Consider the following 22,659-nt stretch of genomic DNA (forward strand, 5'->3'; position numbering starts at 1 on the left):
GCGCCCCCCTCCCTCAGGCCACGCCTTCTCGTCTCACCCCGCAGCCAATCAGCGAGCACCGCCCCGCCGGTTCCCGTGGCGGCGCTGCCCGGTGGCGGAGTTCGGCGCCGGGCGGCGAGAAGCCGAGAGCTCATTTGCATGAACCAATAGAACGCGCGTATGCAAATGTAGGCAGAGCGGGTTGGCTGGGAGCGGGCCGGATAACGACGGTGGGGGCGCCTTTGTCCCGCAGAGGCAGCGGCGAGAAGGGAGCGGAGCGGCGCGGCGCGGCGCGGCGGACGGGAGCGGGCCGGGCCGGGCCGGGCGGTGGCAGCGCTCCCCTTCCGCGCGGCCGCACTATGACTTTGGAGGAGCTGCCTGGCGACCAGCGCACCGCCGGCAGGTAGGAGCCGGGGAGGGTTCCTCGGGAGCAACTTGCGTGGCGAGGGAGGGGGCGGCTGAACGCCCCGGTGCTGACGGGCTGTGTGCGTGTGCAGGATGGAGCAGGCGGGGGACGCGCTGGAGGAGGTGCTGAGCAAGGCGCTGAGCCAGCGGAGCCTCACCCTGGGTGTCTACGAGGCGGCCAAGCTGCTCAACGTGTGAGTGAACCGCTCTTAGCGCCCCCCACCCAACCCCCGGTCCCCCTCCGGTGCCCCCCGGTGCTGACCCCGCTGTCCCCCCCCTCCATCCAGCGACCCCGACAACGTGGTTTTGTGCCTCCTGGCCGCCGACGAGGAAGAAGAAGGAGACGCGGCTCTGCAAATCCACTTCACTTTAATCCAAGCTTTCTGCTGCGAGAACGACATCAACATCCTGCGGGTCAGCAACCCGGCTCGCTTGGCCCAGTTGTTGCTTCCCGACGGCGGGCCTGAACCACCCACTGATCTCCATTGCGTCTTGGTCACGGTGAGTCCATTGCTGATGACTCAATGCCAATGTCCCGGGGAGGCTCCCGAGGCCGAGCCGTCGGCTGAGCCGACGGCTCGGCCTCGGGAGCCTCCCCGGGACCAAATCTGCTGTTATTTAAGTGGGTTTCTTGCTCAACCAGCATTTTCCCACCTTTTCTCCAGAATCCCCACGCCTCCCAATGGAAGGATCCAGCGCTGAGTCAGCTGATGTGCTTCTGCCGGGAGAGTCGCTATATGGATCAGTGGGTGCCGGTGATCAACCTCCCCGAACGGTGACCGCGGCCCGAAGCTCACGAAATCCTTTTTTTCAACCCGTTGCTCAGGAATCCATCGACCTCCACCCCCGTAAAAGAAGACAGGAGGGAGGGGAGGGAGGCCAAACACACACACACACACACACAACACACACACACACACACACACAAAAAAAATAGGGAAGAAAAAAAAAGAAAAGGATTTAATGATAATTAAGCTGATGTCACGTTGACCGCCGAGGCGTTGGAGAGGAGCACGGAGCTGGAAGAGCCAACCCCCATCCCTGGGGTGGGGACACCGCGATGCCGACCGCCCCTTGGGCTGCTTTTTCTTTTTCAAGTGCGACTTGACAGTTTCTGGTTGAAATCCCATACGAGGAGCTCCAAACAGGTTTAATCGGAACGCTTCGCAAACGATTTCACTGTCTTTTTTGGGGGGACGTTGATTCTCGAGTTTTTAATGCTAAGATATATAATAAGTTATTTTATGATATTGATGGAAAAGAATTATTTATACTCTGAGGTCTGAGTACCGGACTACCCTCGAGCAGTTGGTCCACAGCCGCACGTCCTTCAGCTGCTGCTGAAAGCAGCCACAGTGATGTAATGGTCGGAGACGGGACGGCGCTTTGGCTTTTTGGGGTTTGTTTTTGGAAATAAAGTTTTGACTCTGCTCCTCGGTGCTGCGTTGTGCTTTGCTGCGCGCAGTCCCCGGCCTCGGCTCCTGTTGCGCCGCTCCCGTAATGGCACCTGGGCTCCCTCCCGGCCCCTCCCAGCACAGCAAATGGAACAGCAGCTGCTGCCGTGCTGCAGGAAATGCGATTTATTTTTCTTGAGCGCCGCCGCTCTGCAGCGTAGTTCAAACGCGAGGAAGCGTTTCGGCTGCCCTAACAGCCCCCGCAGGGCCTGGGGCTCCTTCCAAGTTGGGGAAATCCCATTGCTTGGTGCGAGAACCCCTTTCCCAACGCTCCCTTTGCAGCCCCGGTGCCTGAGCCCCGCACCGCGCAGCCCTTTCCCCCCCCGGCTTTGCTCCCTGTGCCTCTCGGAGCCGGGCAGGGGGGAGCAGCAGGGCCCACGAGCAGCTGCGTGCGTTGTTGTTGCCGCACACAAAGCGGGCAGCAATCCCTCCCCTGCCCCCGAAGAGCAGCCCCCCCCCCCCCCGCCCCCAGGCCCCACTGCTGCTGTGGGACGGCGTGAGCATCGCCCGCTCCGTGCCCCCACGTTCTGCATCCCCACTGCAGCCCAGCCCGGGGCTGCCCAACGCGGGAGCTTCCCAAACGCGTTATTTTTAGCTTTGTGATTACAGCCTGTGGTCGGCGTCAGCATTTCTAAAGCGAACGCGGCCCCGGCGCTGATTCCGTGCTGCCTCCTCCCTTTGCATTCAAAATGCCTTATTCTGGCGCACGGTGCTTTGGGAGCGCAGATGTCACGGACCCAGCAAAGCCCGAGCGCAGCTGACCCCAAACACGTGCCAGCGCAGCTCGCTTCTTTTGTCCCACAGTGGGCCCCACAGGCTGCTGCTCACCCGGGGGCTGCAGCAGAGCGTGCTTCAGGCCTGGCTCCCACAAGCCCGGCACGCAGCCAGGGCTGCCCGCAGCACCCCATCCATCTCCGTGTACGTATCGACACACATACGTGTAAAGGTAAAAGCCTTTCGCTGGGGAACGGCCTCCCTTCCCGGGCTGCTACCCAACACGGGACCTTTGACTCAAAACCAAAGTATGTCGAGACGAGAACAACAAGTCCGAGTACAGTCAGTTTTGGCAAAGCAAACCAGCAAAATGAAAGGGGGAAAAGACCAAACAAACTCCCCCTCCTCCCCCCAACAGAACCATGGCTTGACCAGGGGTCCACAGCGCACACAAACTTCTTTTTTCCCCTTTGGATCAAGCAGCAGCAGCAACATCACGCTTGCGGAGAAGCAGAGCTGCACAGCAGGCCGGCTCCTGGGATGGCGGGGAAGGCAGACCCAACGCACACAGCAGCAGTGCCAGGCACGAAGCAGGTCCGGTGGGGGCACCGAAGCAGCGCCCACCCTGCCCCCAAGGGCCCCGTGGTTTCATTTCTCCCTTCTCATTTTTCTATTGAGATGCTACTGAGAGTTCAGCTCCTGTGCAGCATTTACAGTGGGAGAGCAAAGATGCGCACAGAAACGTAACCGCTGGAGCCCATATGTGTCCCCATACATTGCACGCAGCAATACTGAGATGAGCTGTAAGGCTGTGCGATGGCGCCAGCAGAAGCGTCTCACTGTCGCTCTCAGGTGTTGTCTGAGCCGACAAACACTGAAGGAGAACCGGTGCAGTGTTTTCCATCACACACAGACGCCCTGTGCCCGCACACGGCCCTTCTGCTCTCTGAAGTATAAGCGGGAATGAAGGAGATGCTGATGTAAACCTTTGCCCGCTGCTTCGAGGACGTCAACATGGCACGAAAGCGCACTCGGTGTGTAGAGAAGCACACGTGGCGGTGAGAAGGTCTGAAGGGAGGCATTTCCCTTTACCCCGTGGCGCACGCAGCCCCACTGCAGCGGGGGGAGCACCCGGAGGTTCCACGCGAGCAGAAAGCGAGCAGCCAGGAGCTCCGTGCCACGACTTCTTTATTAGAAAGTACAAAGGGAAGCATCCTGTGTGCCGGGCGGGCATGGCGCTATGGGTGGGGGGGACGAGAGGCGGCAGAGCTCCAGCCTACAGGAGCAGCACCGCCGCACCTCGTGTCGGCACCCGGCTCGCAAACAGCACGGGGACAAAGCTAGACTACCACTGGGCCTGCACACACACCGAGCACAGAGCCATTCTGGTTGGAAAAGACCCCGATCCAACAGTCCAGCCGCCGATCCAGCACCACAGGTGGGGTGAGGAGCTCTGACCAGCGCTGGTGGCTCCTGGGAGGAGCAGCACCTGGGCTACAGCACCAGCCCCCGGCCCCCGTGCATGCCCCTGCCGGCCGCCCCGGCTGCGTCTAACGAGATGTGTTACAAAATGAGACTCCAACACAGTAAAAAAGGAACAAATAAGCATGGATCTACGTTATCGTTTGGAAATCGTCGTTAGAAAAATAGTCTAATTATAAAAATAATCTGAAGGTAAGCACAGAGTAAGCAGTGCAGTTTTCTCACTGCCAGCCTCGCGTTCAGGCTTTTGAGCTGTTTGTTAAAGAGCCTCGTTAAACAAATATATAGTTTTTCAATATATTATCAACAGTGCGTATATAATTTAATATAGAAATGACAAATAGGCAACGTAAGACAGTAAATTACAAGTGGTTAATAAGTCCTGTAAGCATCCTTACAGGAGGGCGCAGCGCCGGCCGCTCACAGCTCCAGCCCTGGGCCACGGCTACAGAGAAAGGCAGAATCATTGCGAGTCCCCTGGAAGTCTGCTGTTAATATGCCATGTTTGTATAAATATTCTATTAAAGTTTATATATATATGTATTTATATACACACACACAAGGGCTTTTTTATGATGTATACGTATCAAATGACTTCCTCGATGGAAAGGCCCCCCGGCACACCTGCACAACCACGGACTGGGTGCAGTTTGGCATTTTTTCCCCTTTAAGAAGGGATGTAGGAAAGAGGCAGATTCGGAGCGCCTGCACAGATCACAGATGAGCCCTCGGGTGGCAGAACCACACCTCTGAGCCACAGAGACACCGACGGTGAGCGTGTCGCCTCTGGTTCTTTGGACAGCTTCTCTCTTAATACCAGCGGGGTATTAAAACCAGCAGTCACTACCATCATTTCTCAAGGTAGCTGCTGCTCGATAATGCACTTCTAAGAGTGAACGTGCACATACGCACATCTGCATGCTGCAGAGGGAGGCCCCGCTCTGCGTACACACGTGATTGCAACAAGTGTGACACCAGCACTGTTTAATAATGGGGATTCCAACTCTTAGCCCGGCTCTGTTCTGCAGCACAGCCGGGCAGCTTTGGTGTGTGTGTGTGTGTGTGTGTGTGTGTGAGGCCACAGCAGGAGCGGAGCAGGAGCCACGGCTCCGCACAGGACCCCGCTCCTCTGGCCAAGGGAGAAGTGATTGAGTGTGAAACCTCGCTTCCTACCGGAGACTGGGAGCAGAAGAAATGCTTTAGAAAGCCTAAGAGATCGTTTCTACACGTGAGAAGAGGACAGTGAATACCAGGTACCTTACAGGTCGTTTGCCTACACCTCTGCCTGCGGCTTGCCCTGCCCCGGGGGGCTGCGGGGGCACTGCGGTGCCCCTATAACAAAACGCACGTCTTCTTGTCCTTGAATGGGTTCTCAGAAGCAGGGATGCCCATCAGCAGCGGATCCTTCTTGGCGTGTTCTTCGCAGTAGAGCATTAGGTCTGCTGATGCCTTTGACACCTGCAGAAGACAGAAGATACGATGGCCACTGTTTCCCCATAACCGGCTATAGGAACGGATGTGACCCTGCGTGGAGGGAGGGACGCTGGGCCACCAGCACCTCACAGCCCACACCCTATTTCCTACAGGAGACAGAGCCCTGTGCCTCGCCCTGGGGCCAGCCCTATCCGCAGCGGGGAGCTCCTCCAGCTGCTCTGGCACTGGTTTGTGACACGAGGCAGTAGGATGGCTCTGCTCGTACAGGGCTTCTGCAGAAGACCAAAAACAAACAGGAAGGGCTCAAAATCGTGCAGCAGGTTTGCAATAAGGAACTCATTGTCTGTAAAGCTGGGGACAATAAACACAAGTGTCCTCGGATGACTTAACGCTTTCTAGAACACTAAATATGGTCTCTCCTTGCATAACCCTTCACCAAGAAAGGGTACCTCGCTGTGTGTGCTTCTGAGTTTGCACTGCTGGCACCTCCGGGGCTGGGGCACCTGCAGCCTCCACAGGCACAGCTAAGAATGACTTACTAGCACGCAGATTTTCCAGGCTGAAACGTAAACACCGAGATCCAAAATGGGGGAAAATCTGAACTGCGTCCCCTCTGCACGTGTCTGTCTGGGGAAAGCAGGAGAAAAAGGGGCTGGGGAAGGCCGTGCTCTCACCTTTATTCTTTCTATTGAGGCCTCTATTCTCAGCTGCTGGACAGTCCTCCGGGCCTGAGCTATGTTGTTGGTGGTGCTGGCTGTTTTACCCGACATTTTCAGCGAGCCGGCGATGCTCTGCTGGGAAAAAACAGCCGTTATTTCTCCAAAGGCGGCACAGCACGTTGTGCTGCTGCTCCACAAAGGCACAGCGAGCTGCAAGAAGGGGGGGGGGGGGCATCGGTCTTATTGTACACAACAGCACTGCCAGCTGAGCGGCACCGAACACCCCCGGAGAGACTGCACTGAGCTCCAGCGCAGCGCGGCGCTTCTGCCGGCCCCCACCCCGGCCGGCCCAGGTCTGCGGCAGCTTTACAACATCCCGGGGCAAAAAAACAACAGCCAAAGTTCACAGAAATCCTCCCAGCTGCTGTCTGCTCCCATATGGCCATATATGGAGGCGTAGCAGGGGGAAAAAAAAAGCACAGCCCCAGGACTTGGCTGCTGCGGGTAGGGAGGGAAAGCAGGGACCCCGCTGCGGGCGGCGCTTGGCTGCTACCCAGCAGGGCAGGAGGATGCTGCTGCTGTCACTGCTCACAGCTGCCAGCCCTGCACAGCTTGAGCCCAGCCAGGCTCAAAAGTGCTGAGACGTCTGCGCCGGAGCAGCTCAGTGGGGGTGGTGCAGCCCCTCCTGCTCCCAGCGCTGCACGGAGGGACCGGGACGGCGCTTTGGGGAACACCGCTGAGCAGGTCCTGGCCAGAAGGTATGGCAGAGCCCCCTGCAAGCACAGCTGTGAGCAGGCAGCCAGCAGCTCAGAGCTGCTTGCAGGCAGCGCTGCCCTGTCAGACCCGTCTGTGCAGCAGCACGCGAGCACTGGCAACGCACAGACTCCGCTGTTTGTTTTACACAGACCCTCCAGAATGATTGGCTCCGCGGTGCCGTGCTTAAATCATTTACAGCACCACGGGGGCTCGAGTCGAAGGCAGCTGAATGTGACCTTTCTGGGGGCCGCACGCAGCCTCTCTTCACAGGCCTCTGTTACTCACACGCTGGCCAGGGCAGAGTGCTGTTTTTCCTCCCACTGCTCCGTGTGCTGAGAGCAGCATTTCTGCGCACCAGCCCCTGCTTTGGCACAGCCCGCGCTTCCAAACTTCCTGTCCCTCCTGCAGGGCCCTGCCGTGTTAATGCCCAGCTCGCCCCCGACAGCAGCACTTTATGCCAATGAAGACGTGACGCCATCAGCACCCAGCAGCCTCCACACCAACACCTCCCAGCATTTTCCCCTACTAACAACTCACTGCACCACGCAGCAATGCTCCTGCCTATCCTAAAATGCCCGTGAGCCGGGCGCTGGGGACACGAGACTTGGTCCTGCTGCTGCTTGCTTCAATTACAACAAAAAGCCAAGAGCTCCCGCAGGAGGTGCTGGCTCAGTGAAGCTCAGTGAGCCCCTTCCTACCCAACTCAGGCAAGTTCCGCAGCAGGGGGGGCTGCAACCTGCCCTGGCTGCCCTGGCAGGCAGCACACTGCCCGGGGCATCACTGAGCAGATGAGGAATGGCTTATGTGCAAAAACTGAGCCCGCAGTGCAGCTGGGACAACATTGGCTGACTGGGAGAAAACATAATTTCAACCCCATATCCATTAAAAACATCTTTAAATTATTAACAAAGCTAAGGAGATTAACTTTTTCTTAAGCATCTTATGATCTACTGGTGAGAAGCACTGTGAGTGCCGTCCTAACAGGTATTTCGTGCTTGGCCACCTGCAGCTGACTCCGGCTGCTCCTCGAAACCCCCTGCGGTGAGTCACAAGCAGAGAGAGCTGCTGTTCTCCCTGCTGAACCCCCCAAGCCCAGTGAGCGCAGGCTGGGGCTGCACGCAGCATCCAGCAGCTGGGAAACTGCCTTGCTGGGCAGGGAGCAGGCAGCAGCAGGATGCAGGAGGCCGTCCCGTCCAGCAGCTTGTTATTGCAAATGGGCAAGCGATGCCTCCCGCTCGCACGCAGGCAGGAGGGATCTAATAATTGGTACTGGGCAGCATTAGAAACTTACTTCCTGGAAGAGGTATTGAAAACATAGTCATGAATCTCTCTGATGTGCACAGAGCCACGTGGCCGCCGAGCAGGCAGCTCCTGGGCTCCCCAGCCTGCTTTGCAGGTGTGTGGCTGGGAGGAGACAGGCATGAGACAGAACTGGTTCAAACGCTGCATGTGCTCCAAGTGACCCATTCCAGGGGAAATGTGGAAGTTCCCTGAGTTCAGAGTCTTTAAACCCGTGCCAGTGCAAAGATCACAGCACCAAGAAGCGCTCGGCAGCATGCAGGGCTTTCGGTTGCTGCATTTGCAGCACAAATCACACACTCCTCTAAACACTTCCATCCCAGGCTTCTGCGTGCAGTTAGCAGGACAAAAGCTGCAACAAAGCTCCTGAAATTGGAGCAGAGGACACCTCGGTGACTGCAGGGAGGGGAGGCAGCAGCTGGGCTGTGCCGGCTGTGCAGCCCTACCTGCGCCTGCTGCCCACACTGCCAGTACCCAAGCAAGACTTCCCACAGGTGTGGGAACACGGCTCCTGGGGGAGGCTGCATCCCGTGCAGTGGGGCTAAAGTCCCTCCTGGTGTCTGCAAAGTCACAGTAATTGCACGGGGCTACAGACCACAACCAGCCCCTCCTCACCGGTGCATGCAGGCTGAACACTGCTGGGGGAGGAGGGAAGGCAGGGTGCTCTGCACGACAGCAACTCGCCCTGCAGCGCTGCAAGCCTGTTCCAGCCTGAACCCAAGGCACGCAGGGAGGCAGCAGGTGGCAGAGCCGGGCAATGAGTCAGCTTGGGCAGCAGGGCGGGCACGGCGCTCCCGGAGCAGCTCTGCAGCCAAGTGTGCGTGCTGCAGTGGTCAGGAGGGATGCACGGGTGTCCAAAATGCTGCGCACGAACAGCACGACAAATCCTGTCACTGATTCAGATGGGCTGCATGTAACACCACACTGCGGACACATTGCTGTTAATCACAGAGCTGCAGTCCCCACAGCGTCCTGCAGCGCTAATACTGGCGTCACTCAAATATTAAAATGCATTTTGATGGCGTGGTTGGTGATTCAACCTGCAAATTACTCAAGAGAAATGGGAAAGCTGACGGACATAAACACATTTGTCTGGAAATAGTCACCATCTGTTTGCAAAGGTTCGCATCCAGATCATTGCTGGGAAAGAGAGAGCACCACAAAGAAAAGGTAACGAATCTGAGACCGTGGGCTGCTTTGGGAACTTGCTCTGCAAAGAACACAGTATGAAACTGGAAGACCCTTCTCCTTTTGGAGGCTCCATTTCGATCAGGATGGAAGCACAGTGCAGGAGCAGAGCGCTGCCCCCACCCAGCTCTCCCTGCCTCCCACAAAACCAAACGTGTCAAAACAGCCCTTCAGGATCTGTCAGGGATGGCCCAGGAGTACGGGATCACACAACAGGTTAAACCAGACCATGCACAAGTAGCACTGTACCTCCACCAGGCAGACCCAAGAGCAGCAACTGCTCCGCGTGGTTCCGGTGTTGGGACGTGCAGCAGCAGCAGAACTCCATCACACCAACACACTGCTCCTCTGGAAACGTGTCATCTCTCATTGGCTTTTTGCTCTGTTCCAAAGCTGTTTTAGATCAGGCCAGCTAAGATGTGCAGCATGCGGGCCAGCTGGTGGCCCAGCTTTTCTGCTGCAGAATGACCATGCAGAGGATGGCCGTGGCTTGGAGCTGCCCGCTGCCCAACACTCACATTTTAGTGAAGAAAGAGGCTTCCAGCAGGGCCTCTCGCTCACACTGCTGGATCTGATAAGCAGCACACCTGCTGCAGCGATAAGGAGCTCTGCTGGCACACTGCAAAGTCAACACGGTAATATCATCGTTTTGGAACAGAGAGCTGCAGCTCTGTATGGATACAGAGCACTGATCTACTACAGCCTGAGCCCTAACTCTGATCCCAGACTCCACAGTTTTCATTTCTTCTACTGAAAAGCTACAGAGTGGAAAGAAAAAGCAAACCAAACAAGGAAGACCTTGATTTTCTCCCACAGTAATGGTTGTGTCCCTGACGAGTAAGATTTCAGTATTTCACTTTTTAAAGACAAAAAAAACCTGAAAACCAGTTACCGAGGCATTAGAATATAACACGTTCCCCCCTCGTTTTGTTGCAGGGGGGGCAGGCTGGCTTTGCTCTGCCTTTGCTTCCCATGGCCATGACCCTTTTAGCCACTGGAGCGGGTGGAGCCTCTCCAGAACCCCTGCCCTGGCTCAAGGAGTGACCTCGTTAGGGAAGCTGCAGGGCTTATTTTCCCAACTGACTCGCTTTGTTAATAAATCAGATCCCTAAAAAACAAAAACATGACATTAGAAAATTAAATTGCCACGTTTCCTCATCTCCAAACAAACAGATGCAGCATTACTTTAATGGTCCTCCTAAGATTACCAAATCTCTTCTGCAGAAAGCTTCATATACAAGTAGGTCATCTCCCAACACTGTTTTCCCTCCAAGTTCCTGGCAACTACCGCGATAAATAAGCTGCTGCAAACATCTCAAACTGGGTGATCTCCTGTGGGCTGCATTTGCCTGAAGTTACATACAACAGATTGCACGGAAGGGCAGCACAGGCTGCTCTGCACACCACCCAAGCAAGGACACAACGCATTAGCAGCGTGATCTCTCGCAGCCCCGTGGCAGCACCTGGACAGGAACGTGGCTTGCTGCTGCAAGGACACACACGAGGTGACAGCCTGTGGTCCCCAAAGTGCTCCCAAGTGGCCATGCAGAACAAGGGCCCAGCAGGACCGGAGTTCGGGATGAGGGAAACCTGCCACGCTGAAGCCACGGTGCAACTCGCCGCCGTCTGACTCACAAGCTAAAAAGAGACCAAATTATCAGTCCCATCAACAGCCTTTCCCAGCAATCCTACCCAAGACCAAAGCATTTCCACAGAAGCGCTCTGAAAACATGCACGGCCATGTCTGAAAACAGATGGGGTTTATTTTTTCCGGCTACGGCTGCTCTAATAAAAGCAGTGAGCTCCTGTGCCCATGCTCCACACCCGCTGGGCAAGTTTTGCCTGCAGCCCTCCCCCTGCACAGGGCTCACCAAAGCACAGCATTCACTGTGCCATCGGGACGAGCTTTTCTTCGCTCCCAGCCTCCAGCACACCACACAGCTTTGATTTTCCCCTTCTCAATACAAGAGCCCGCAGGAGCAGAAGGGTGCAGCAGCTTCCACTGCAGGAACCAGCAGGGCTCCTGGCCTCCAGCAGCCACAACCCACTGCCAAGCGAGCACCACGGCACACACTGCCCCGCGCTCGTGGTCACCTCGTGCCCTGTCCATCCGCTGCCCCTACCCTTGCTCTGGGTTTTATCGCTCCTCCACTCCTCCACTGTGAAAGGGTGAAATCAGCTGCCGCAGAAAAACATTTTTCAGTACGTGCCTTGCTCCAAAGGGGCACGGCCAGGCACTCCATGGACAGAAATGCTGACAATTCCTCTGAGCACGCAGCATGGGGTAGGATCAAGCAGGGACGCGGGGAACCCCAGCAGCAGGAGGGTTTCACCAGGCTCAAGCAGCAGCTCTCAGCTTCCAACAGCACCCGCCGCTCCCCCTTCATCACATAAACCCTTCCTTTCAGTGGTGAAAAAACACATTTCTGTTTGAAGGTTGTCAGCAGTGGAAAGAATTATGATGGCAAAGGTGCAAACAGCAGCAGGCACGAGAAGGCTGCGTGCCCTCTCCAGACACTCGCAGCAGCGCACGCTGGGCCAAGGCTCCTGCATTAGCAGCAGAGTCAACAAATGAGAGGAGCAAACCAAACAGGCCGGTGGGAATGCTTAGCTCATCTTTAGGGGAAAACACCTTCTTCCATGGAAAACTGAGGACTTTGGTTTGTTTAAATAACGATCTTTAAAAGAGGAGGAAACTCACCAGCCACACTTGGCCACGGGAAGGTTTAACTACAAAAACACATGAACCATCCAGAGCACATTTCTCCCAGAGCGTATGCTCGTGTTTTTTAACAAATAAGAACAGAAATAGCCACAGCCAGGCAGGGCTGACCCCATTCCCTACAAGATCCCTGTTTTTAAGACTTTGCCCTACTTCTTTCCACAGGCTGCAAGGAAGGAGGTTAAAATACAGCAGGCGCTCAGAACAACGGCCTCAGCAGGTACGTGGCGGGCACTGCAGCTGGGCTCCAGCTGGGATAATTAAAGACCAATCTATCTTCTTTACTCTTTTGGATCTAGGAGTGCTGGGCCACCTGCTGAGTGAGATGTAATTAAAGCAGCACTGCTGGAGCTCGGCCGGGCATGGCAGCTCTGTGCTGCACAGCTGCTCCGTGCTGCACGGCTTGTGCTTCGCTCGTTAAGCGAAGGCAGCTCTAGGCTACAGCAGCTGCAGAAGGGTTCAGCCCGGTGCCCTGTTAGTATTTCTTTCAAAACAAGATACCTTTTAAGTTGAACATCTCAAAACTGTAGATGAATAAAGCAGCCCAGAGCTGGGGTCAGCGTGAGCCTGACATTAAAGCTAACCTGCACGTGCAAGCTTCCAGCATGTCTCCCTTTTACAGTGACAAAAGCCATGTGAGGGGCTGATAGAGGCCATGCGCTGGGAGCTGGAACACAGAAATGTTTTCCCTTTACACTCATTGGGATGGAGGAACTATTGGACAGGTCCAGGAGCAGGTGTGGGCACACTCCTTCTCTGGGCTGCCAATCGCAAGTGCTTGGCCAAAGGCAGCACTTCTGCTCCGAGATCGATTGCAAAGCGGCACGGTGGGATCCACTGTTTATGGTTTTGGTGATTCCACAGCAAACACTGCAGTTTTACAAACTACGTCCTGTCCTGCAGTCTCCCCAGGCATTTCACAAAGCCTGAAGCGGGTTCCCTCTTGCACGTCACCACTGACCACAAAGGCCCCACCAGCCCAAGCACACCACCAGCTCCCTGCTCCTTCCCGGCTTTGCCCTCAAGACCTTTTTGCAGTGACCCCACCACCAGCACCCTTTCACCCCACCAGGGCTTTGCTCCTACCTCTGAGGGCAGCAATTTTGCTTACTCCTCTGTGACACCTGAGATAGCTGCCGTGCATCGCTGCGTGCCCCGCTGCCTGCCACGCAGTGCCAAGGATTCACCAGTTTGTGCAGGCTCCCTGAGTGCTGCGAGCACTTTAGCACGTGTGGTTTGCCCGGGCACCTGCGTGGGAGCAAGGAAGCTGCAGGCTGGGCTGGGACTCGAATGCTGCAGTTGGTTTTCCTGTGGGAAGTCAGGGCTGCTCCACGCTGGGTTTGTTCCGACTTGCAGAACCCAAAGCAACGTGACTGCGTGCCAAGAATTAAACACCGTGGCTGGGCACTGAAATAACCTTCAAAGAAAGCACTACAAAAGCTAACCGTGGTGGTATTTCTAACATAGGGACCTCGCCGCGCTGAGGGTAACGCTAATCAGAGAGCACACGAATAAGGAGCCGGCCAGCACCCCCCCACAGCCAGCTGCCCTGCTGGGCAGAAGCAGGCGGCACGCACGGCCTGGGCTGGCCCAGCTGCACGGATGGACAGACTGCGCTGCACGGGGCCGCACTGACACCCAGCGGAAGGCAGGGTGAGATGCCTGGCGAGGGAACACCGAGCGCCTTCCTTCTGCTAAACGCGGTGGGAAATGAGATCTGGCAAGCAGGGAAATGCCCGAACGCCGCCCCCTGCAGTCACGCTGCAAAAGTTCAGTGCAGACTCGAAACAGCTGGGTTTCAGGGAAAGAAAGGAAGACGGTTTTGTGAAGAAAAGGTAAGAAATTCATCAACCGCAGCACGCAGCACACGGTGCTCTCAGTGAAGGATGCCGATGCCTGGGGATTTAGCCCACAGATTGCAGTGTAGGTGCCCCAGAAGACCCAACATCTTTCTTTTTTTCTTTCTTGCTGGGCACAGAAGCTGCTGTTCTGAGCAGGCCGCCTTCCTGTGCAGCCCAAACAAGTGCCTGTTCAAATGTGAGCCACACCCACAGCACGCACAGAGCTAACGCAGGGAACACAGTGCTCTGGTGCTTGCTTCTTCACATAACCTATACCCGAGATTGTTCTCAACTGTAAATTCTCAAAGTGTTCTTTTTTATATAACTAGAAGCAATCCTGCCAGCCTCCCCATCAGCCCATCTTTCTGAAATGCATACCAATCCCCAACAAAAATCCAACTGAATGTATCCTTCTGGGTACCGTGGTGAGGATGCGCTCCTTCACCACCAGCTCCGTTCCACCAGGACAGCCCTGCTGGCCGAGCCTGCACGACAGCTATGTTCCATCTCAAAGTCAGCCTCCAAACACATGATTCTGTCAAACCCAATTTACTTGCTGGGAAACGAATAGCGGAAAAACCTGCTTTCATTTTACCCCGTATTTTTACTGACTGGACTTTTTCTATCTTTAGTATAAACGAAAGCCACGAAAGCTGACTTCTACATCAAGGTTACTTTGAAAAACATCTGAGCAGTGTTGTTTTAAAGCCTCCAGGCTGATACTGTCAGTGAAGGCAATCTGCACGCCCTACTAAGCTGGGGTACCCCTTCTCCTAGGAAGGGACTCGCTCCTCCACACAGCACTCCCCAGCTTGCTTACAAGAGAAAAAGACACAAAGTACAGAAGGACTCTGGTTGTACCAAAATCTGTTGATCTTACAGCATGTAAAGCGGGAGCAGTCAGCAGTCAAAGCACCAGACTGGGAGTCACAAGACGCTGCCCGGCCTCAGGTTCCGTGGCCTTCAGCGAATTCTTTTGTCTGGAAAAGATAAAATGGTGAGTGCTGGGGGGAGATGCTCTGCTGAGAGCTCCCTGGGTGGTGGGTCAGAGCCACTGCAGGGCTGCAAAGCTGAGGAGGCGCAGGGGGGACCTTACTGCTCTCCACAACTCTCTGAAAGGAGGCTGTAGTGAGGTGGGGGTCAGTTTCAGCAATAGGATGAGAGGTGACGGCCCCACGTTGTGTGAGAGGAGGGTCAGGCTGGATACTGGGAGAACCGCTGCTCCAAAGAGCGCTCAGCACTGCACAGCTGCCCAGGGGTGGGGGGTGACCCCCGGGGGTGTTCAGAGCCGTGGGATGTGGCACTGAGGGATGTGGGCGGTGGGCACGGGGTGGGATTCGGGAGCTGGGAGAGCTTTTCCAGCCCTAATGATCGTAAGGCTCTATGACTATGCAGGTGTGGCTACCAGAATTCATCAGATTATTTATTCCAAGGAAAGGGACAATATAGGAAGAAGGATTTGCACTCCGACACAGTCAGACAACAATTACAAACATACTCCAGCAAATACAGACACTTATGGAGGCTTCCATGCTACCTCTAGCTAACTGATGTAGCCAACAAGGAACAGCCTGACTTAGGGGGGAGAGGTAACACCCTTCAAACAGCATTTCTTTCCCCAGTGCTGGAAACTTACCTACATAGGCAGTCCTGTAACTCGTCTGCCTTGCTTGGCTTTTATTTGTGCAATGACCCTGAAACAAAGTCAGATAAAAACATTAAGTACTTCATCGCGTAAGAAAGTCAGAGCAAAAAGGGGTGACCACTTGTGGTTCAATCCTCATCACAAAGACTATTTCAGTTTGAGCTCAGCTCCACAGAACGCTGCCTCAGGCCGCCCTCTGCCCAGCTCACTCCCTTCCTGAGGACACAGCCTTGGCCCTATGGCTGCCCCCCCCTTCCCCCAGCAGAAGCCAGCCCACAGCCTCCCCGCACCCCCCCTCCCTTCCAGTACGCTCTGATCCAAGGAACCAACACATGACTACAAGATTTTGATACGGGTTAACAGGAAGAAATAGAATGACATCAACATACCACTGGAGCGAAGCTCGTTTGGCATTAAAGTCAAATAAATACCAGAACCTCAGCTGGCCGTTTTTTACCGCAGGGGGCCCTCTATGCAGCAGGCATGCAGCCCCCCGCGTCGGGCAGCCAGGGGCAGGAGAAGCCCCTCGGACTCCCAGCACAGCACACAGCCACGGGCAGCCGCCTGTCACCTGTGTTGCAACTGCAGCTGCAGGCAAATCGCGTCCCTCCCTTTCTGGGAAGGAAACAGCAGAGTCCCAGGCGTGCTGCAAAGCCACGCTCCCGGAGCCTCTGCTAACGTCCCAGCAGCCGTGCCGAGCTGCAGGAGTAACAACCCCAAGAGCCCCGCTCTGAGCCCAAGCCCAGCTCACCCCCACCACGTCCCTCAGTGCCACATCCCCACGGCTCTGGAGCACCCCAGGGATGGTGACCCCCCCCCCCCCCCTCCCAGGGCAGCCCGTGTCAGTGCCCAACCACTCTTTGAAGACATTTCTCCAAATATCCGACCTGCACGAAGGCTGTGATTTGCTCAGTGCAGCACACCCAGAGGTACACTCTTGGGTGTGTAGTACATGCTAGAAGCCATAAAACCAGCAATTACTAATCTAATTCTCATTAGTATTTGGTGTATTAACCTTTCCTATCATTTACAGTGCCAAGTTCTACGACTCTGTATCTCTGCACAGACATCACCTTCCAGGTATGCTGCAAACTACTGACCACAGGCACTGGGCATTACTGAGCTGAGGAAGCAGCTGGGACACGGATAACTCATTAACCAAGGCATGGCAGGACCCAGGATCAGCGCTGACACTTTTTGGATGACAAACCAGCACCGTTTGCCAGTGGCAGGGTGCCCTGGCCCAGAGCCCTGCATGGAGCAGTGGGTGGCTGGGTGCTGCCAGCCCCAGGCTGCAGGGACACAAGGCAGGCCCTCAGTGTGCCAGCCCCAGCAGCGGCCGCACCGCGACCTGCAGAGCAAGGGGACAAACAGGAGGGCTCTGCCAGCAAATCCCACGCCGCTGCCCACACTGGAGATGGCACCCAGACCTCAACAGCTGCTGTTAGAATCCTTGTGCAGAGTAGAAGAATGAGTTACATCAAACCAGAGACAGCCCAGCTGCGGGCGGTCCCCGCTATCCCAGCTCTGACCTCGTGCTTCTCGCATACAGCAAGGAAATAGAACAAGCAGCACGCAGCCCTCCTGCACATACCTGTGACGGCTGTACCGTGCAAAATGAGTTGCTAATGAAAACTCGCTTCTGCTTGCTTACACAACGGCCAGCTCCGGTCCTACAGCCCTGAAAACCATTATGGAAAAGTTAGAAAAGTTTTAATCTACCCACCTCTGCTTCCTGACAGAGAACAAACCACGCTCTGGGAGCACCCTTTAAATAACTAGGGCTCATAAATCACGGGCTGCTTTCTGCTACGGAGCCATAAGGCCTCGGTACTCGGGCCCACACAAAGCTGCCATTGGAAGGAAGGGCAGGCCTGTGGTGCGGGAGGATGGGAACCCACACGGCCACAGGCAGGCCCGGGGCTCAGCAGCAGCCACAGGCTGGGATATAAAGAGTGAAGTGAGAGGAGGAGTCTTTCTTTCCACTGCAAAAGCTCCTCTGAAAGGAGGAAGTTCTGGGAGGGCTCCCGCAGGAGCAGCGCTGCTCCAGGGATGAGGCCCCGGGTTTCACAGCAGCTCCACGCAGGCTCAGAGGGCGCAGGCAGCCCAGCAGCCCAGCAGCCCAGCAGCCCAGCAGCCCAGCTCCTGCTCAGCCCCAGCGCCCCGCTTCTTTGGCTTCATCTACAAACCTCCCCGCTGCACTTCAGCAGCCACAGCATTGAGAGACAAACGCGTCTCCTGACAAACCGAGCTGGGGATTCTCTGCTTTGTGACTTCGACTCGGAAATGAGCCCTCCTGGATGCCTGCATCACCGCTGCACGGCTGCAGCCCCACCCCTCACACTGCCCCGCACTGCCCCAGGCCTTCCCATGCAGCGCTGTTAGCAGGGACGGCGTCCTGCTGCCGGTGCTCGGGGCAGCGGGGCACAGAGACGCTGTGGTTTTTACATGAACCGATGTGCTGCCGCCTGACATTTCAGGACGTGCATTTTTCTTCCTTCTAAGGTTTAATTCTCATGCTGCGAGATACCAGAGAGGATTTTATGAGCTCGGTAATAAACCGAATTTACACACAAACACAACCTTACCCGCTCTTGCGCTGCACCGGCCTGTCTAAACCACGCTGGTCTGAAGCTGACGCTCTATTGTAACTCAGAGGAGGAGCGGGCAGCTCGGTCCCAACCAACTCCTCATTTCCTACCAAGTAATAATCATTTACAAAGCAAGCATGCGAGTAGCACAACAGTGCTGTTCAGGCGAGGTTTCATACCCAAAGCACCGGCTCTCCATCCCTCCGCAGCCAGCAGGGACAGCCGTGCCAGCAGCATCCCTCCATGCCAGCAGCAGCACAGGGAGAGCTGCACAGCACTGCTGCACAGCACCCTTCCCCACAGCTTTGCTTTCTGAACGCAAAGCAGAGCCAGCCAGCCCGGGACAGACCTCCTCACCCAGCGCTGTGAGACGGCAGTGAGTGTAAATGCCTTCTGTTGTATCTGCCCGGTTTCACTTTCAAAAAAACAGAAAGGAAATTTTCTTCTGGAAACACTTCTGGCCATTCCCTGCAGTGATTAATGACGTTGCAAAGAACCTTTTTCTCTTTTATTAACTTAAAAGGTATACACAGATACATCACACATCTTAGAACTGCAGGCTGCACCAACTGTTGAGAAAACATAAGCGGAGAGACCTAACAAAACAGGACAGAAATCCAAACATGTCCAATTAGGGACAGACAGCCCAGGAAAAGCCTTTCTGCAGACAGACTTTCTACGCTGTAATTGCTTTTAAATTGAAGCTCACGTTGATAAACAATTAAAAGGCCTGTTTCTGCCAAATACACCCATGTTAAATGTACATATATGTACATCAGCACGTGTGTGTCACGTACAAGCACAGTGGTGCTATGAGAGCTTTGCAGCCTTGCTGGGACATAGAGCATGGAAGTAGCAATACTTTTGAGATGACCGGGGGCCAAAGGATTGCTTTTTTCACAGCCAAAGAGCCTCTGTACTCAGTAATGCTGCTGATGGAGGAACCAAGCGTGGCAGTGCTGCCCACCTCCAGCTGGCTGCTGGTGCCGTCCTGAGACACAGGAGGGAGGAAAGCCCAGGGGAGGCAGCACCAAAACATGCCAGGAGCGCAGCAGATGCATGGCCCCAAAGCACATCATACAGATGGCCAGCACTGCATCCAGTTCTACACCCTTCTGTCGGGGCAGAGCCGTCGCTTGTGAGGCTCTTCCACCCACGCAGCAGTGCTGCCACAGCTATTCCTGCTCCGCGAGCCAGACTCACAACAACAGGTTTCCCTGATGCTCAGCCCACGTCTTCCCTTTGCAGTGATATCCACTGGTTCCTGATGAGAAGAACCCTCAGGCTGACGTGTGCCCACTCTGGTGAGCCCCTCCTGCAGTGTGGGGCCACAGCTGTGGCCAGGGTGAGCAGCAGTCCGAGCCCTGCTGCAAAACCCCATCCCGTGCTGCCCACCTCATCGCTCCCTGTCCCCCCCATTGCACTGCATCCCATCCCATCCCATGACACTCCATTTCACACCATCCCACTCCGACTGCCAGGAGATATTTTGCTCCCCTCATCCTGAAGCACCGAAACCCACTGATTTCTTCCCCATCCTCAATCCTACATCGACACCTGCTCTCCAAGCACCCCCCTCTCTGATAACAAGCCACTTAAAGCTCAGGTCCTCCACACGGGTAGAGCAGCTTTGGAACTGCGATGGTGCAAACGGCTCAGTTCTCATCCCAGCAAGGAGAAAAGGCCATTCTACCTCCCAACACCCAGCAGCCATCGGCACGCAGCCTGCCCTCCATCATTCAGCACATCCAGGCGCTCCGGTTCTCGCTCAGACTCCATCACATGCCAAGATGCTGACACGGAGACAGGAAGCTGAACATAAACACGCCGCCTGCTTTACTGAACGTTCAAAGAAACAAAGCTAAAAATATGGATCTGTCGGACTCTCTGGACAGGGGGGAAACAGAGAGTTCTACTGGGGCTCCGAGGACTTCTGCCACCACCTCCGCTCTTTGCAGTGTTCTCATCAGCCCTTGCAACACAGGCAGTGAAAACTTCCCCTTCAGACATCAGGATTTTCTCTTCTCCCTCCCTCCCATCTCCTCAACAGCTTATTGTGGAGAACGGAAAGAAGGGGATGTCAGAGGGGAGCACAGTGCTGAGTGCAGCACGAGCACCCAGCTCTGGAAAAACTGGGGCTCATTGTGTAACGTGACAGAATGCAGAAAACAGCTGCACGATTCCAGCAGTGATTAACTCGGAGCAAATCCCGAGAGCCACCAAACATCTGCAGCTTCAATTTCCCAAGAAATGGCGACTCTGCAACTACTTTCCAGATCTGGGGAACTCTCTTTCATTAAAGCCAATGAAAGCTTTACTACTGATCCCTATCTCGGCGACAGAAGGGCTTTTCTACGGAAGACCAGGAGAGCTGAGAGCCCCACTCATTTCTGCATTTTTGCTAAGCGCAGACGACCGTTTAATTTGCAGAAACACAATCTTTCTAAGAATGCAGCTAAATCATTTGGCCAACATCATCACAGCAAGCTGATTACACACTGCTTAGCAAGTACCTCTTTCCTCTGCCCCAGGAAGATGGCTCGACCCATAACCTTTGCTCCAGTGCAGGGATGAAGCGAGAAGGCTGGCAGTGATTTCTGGGGCCGCACCAAGAGCTTCCAGAGCAATTAGAGTTTGCTTTTGTAACGGAGCCTACTCAGGAGATGCTGCACCGGGACCTGGGCAGGAAGCTCGTTCCCACTTGGAAGAGCTGCGGTGCGGGGCAGCTCCCCCGCGGGCTCAGTGCTTCCAGAGCTATTGTGGGCCTGCATCTCCCACAGCTCCGTGGCACAGAGCAGCTTCTCATGACCTGGGCTGAGATATTCCAAACATCCCGAGGAACACAGCCTGAGAAATGCGCTTTCAGTGCTCATGAAAGTAAAGCTGCTACACAGCCACAGGGACACGCATTCGAAACAAAGTTCCTGAAACACCACACAACTCAGCACGTGCTGTAACGTACCACGAGACAGAGAGACGGTCCCAACCAGCGCCCATCACTGCTGGAGCCCTCAGTGCCTCTCCTAACACCAAGGCTTTGTTAGCAGGTAAATCACAGCACGGCCTGGGTTGAAAAGGACCACGGTGATCACCCAGTTTCAACCCCCTGCTGCGTGCAGGGTCGCCAACCACAAGTAAAGCCGGTCCCGTTGCCGTGCCATGACACGAGCCCGCCCCACGGCGCTACTCCGGCCCCACCAGCGGCTGTCCATTAGAACTCATTTGCCACTTTGGCACTCGATTAAAGATACCCTAAATTACCGCCATACATCCAACGCGAGGCTGAAATACGGGATTGGGAAGTCATTAACTACATCCTAATCCCTTAATCGCGTTCGGCGGTACCGGAGCAGCACAACGTCCTACAGCTGCCCCACTACTTACTCACCCCGTCCGATTTCTAAACGAATTCTCAACCAAGGCAGACGCAAACAGGCAACTTACGGCCACCAGCAGCCCTCAGCAGCCCTCAGCCGGTACAGACGCCGGCTGACGAAGCGCCCCGCGCCGGGTGGGGAAGGCTCTCACCCTCCGTTGGGCCGCCGCGCCCTCCCGCGGCCTCGCGCAGCTCCAGGGCGGCGCTCCCACCGCCCCGCGCTGCGCTCCGGTTCCGGGCACCGCACGGCGCCGAGGCCGCGTCCCCGCAGCGCCACGTGCCGGGCCGCCCCGCTCCACCCACGCAGGCCGCGAGGCGCTGCCCGGCGGGAGCGGCTCTCTTTCTTCTCCGCCGAAAGCGAGCGGCCGCGGCCCGCTGGAGCTCAGAACCGAACGAAGCGGGCCGCCGGCCGGGGGAGGCCCCGCCGCCCGCACGGCCCGGCGCCGAGGCCGCCGACCCTCGGCCCGGCCCGGCCCGATGCGGCCCCGCAGCCCCGCCGCGCGGAGCGGCGCTCCCGGGGGAAACCCAGGAAAAAGAACAATAAAGAAAAAGCCCCGACCCGACGGCAGCCAAACAGCTCCAAACTCGGCCCGAAGCGCCGCGACCGCCGCCGCCCGAACCAGGCCCACCCGCCGCCCGGCCCTCGGCCCCCGGACCGCGCTCACCGCCGCCGTCCTCCGCCCGCTGCCGTCTCCAGGGGCGACCGCCCCGCGCTCCGCCCTCCTCCGCCCGCGCTCGCCCCGCCCGGCCCCGACCCGGCCCGGCGGCCCCCGGAGGCCTCGTCCCGGCCGCCCGGCCCTGCGCTGCCCCGAGGGCTCCGCGGAGCTGCGGGCTCCTGGTGGGCCCTGGCGGGGAACGCGCGGCTCGCGGGAAGGAGTGCTTTCGTGTTGGAAAACGATTCCCCCCTGCGTCCCTCCTCCGCCTTCTGTCCTGTAGCGGTGCTGTCGGGAGGGTCGATGTTCCTGCGGGCAGAAATGCCGATGTATCGGAAGGCGGCCGGGTTGGGTTCTGGGAGGAATTTCTTCTCCTAAAGAGCGCTCAGCACCGCACAGCTGCCCGGGGGGGTCACATCCCTGCGGTGTTCGGAGCCGTGGGGCTGCGGCACTGAGGGACG

General features: G+C 56.4%; 2 protein-coding genes across 7 annotated transcripts; one reads left to right on the plus strand and one right to left on the minus strand.

Moving 5' to 3' along the window:
* The first annotated feature begins 230 nt into the window (after nucleotides 1-230).
* On the plus strand, nucleotides 231-1,814 carry GADD45A (growth arrest and DNA damage inducible alpha). The gene is made up of 4 exons (NM_001044678.2): nucleotides 231-382; nucleotides 477-578; nucleotides 672-885; nucleotides 1,050-1,814. Exons 1-4 carry the CDS (start codon nucleotides 339-341, stop codon nucleotides 1,161-1,163), a joined length of 474 nt encoding a protein of 157 aa, NP_001038143.1. The 5' UTR covers nucleotides 231-338; the 3' UTR covers nucleotides 1,164-1,814.
* Nucleotides 1,815-3,723: 1,909 nt separating this feature from the next.
* Nucleotides 3,724-22,246, minus strand: GNG12 (G protein subunit gamma 12). Of its 6 annotated transcripts, none has more exons than XM_015291094.4 (5): nucleotides 22,211-22,246; nucleotides 15,570-15,627; nucleotides 14,814-14,913; nucleotides 6,143-6,259; nucleotides 3,724-5,492 (listed from the first exon to the last, which is right to left on the minus strand). In XM_015291094.4, exons 4-5 carry the CDS (start codon nucleotides 6,236-6,238, stop codon nucleotides 5,367-5,369), a joined length of 222 nt encoding a protein of 73 aa, XP_015146580.1. In that variant the 5' UTR covers nucleotides 6,239-6,259; nucleotides 14,814-14,913; nucleotides 15,570-15,627; nucleotides 22,211-22,246; the 3' UTR covers nucleotides 3,724-5,366. The 6 variants fall into 6 exon arrangements, 5 of the variants coding, with proteins under 5 accessions (XP_015146580.1, XP_001234703.3, XP_015146581.1 ...); XM_001234702.7 differs by having other exon boundaries at nucleotides 6,143-6,262; XM_015291095.4 differs by having other exon boundaries at nucleotides 14,795-14,913.
* Nucleotides 22,247-22,659: the final 413 nt, after the last annotated feature.

The sequence above is a fragment of the Gallus gallus genome, chromosome 8, assembly GCF_016699485.2.
Source record: "Gallus gallus isolate bGalGal1 chromosome 8, bGalGal1.mat.broiler.GRCg7b, whole genome shotgun sequence".
Classification (NCBI taxonomy): Eukaryota; Metazoa; Chordata; class Aves; order Galliformes; family Phasianidae; genus Gallus; species Gallus gallus.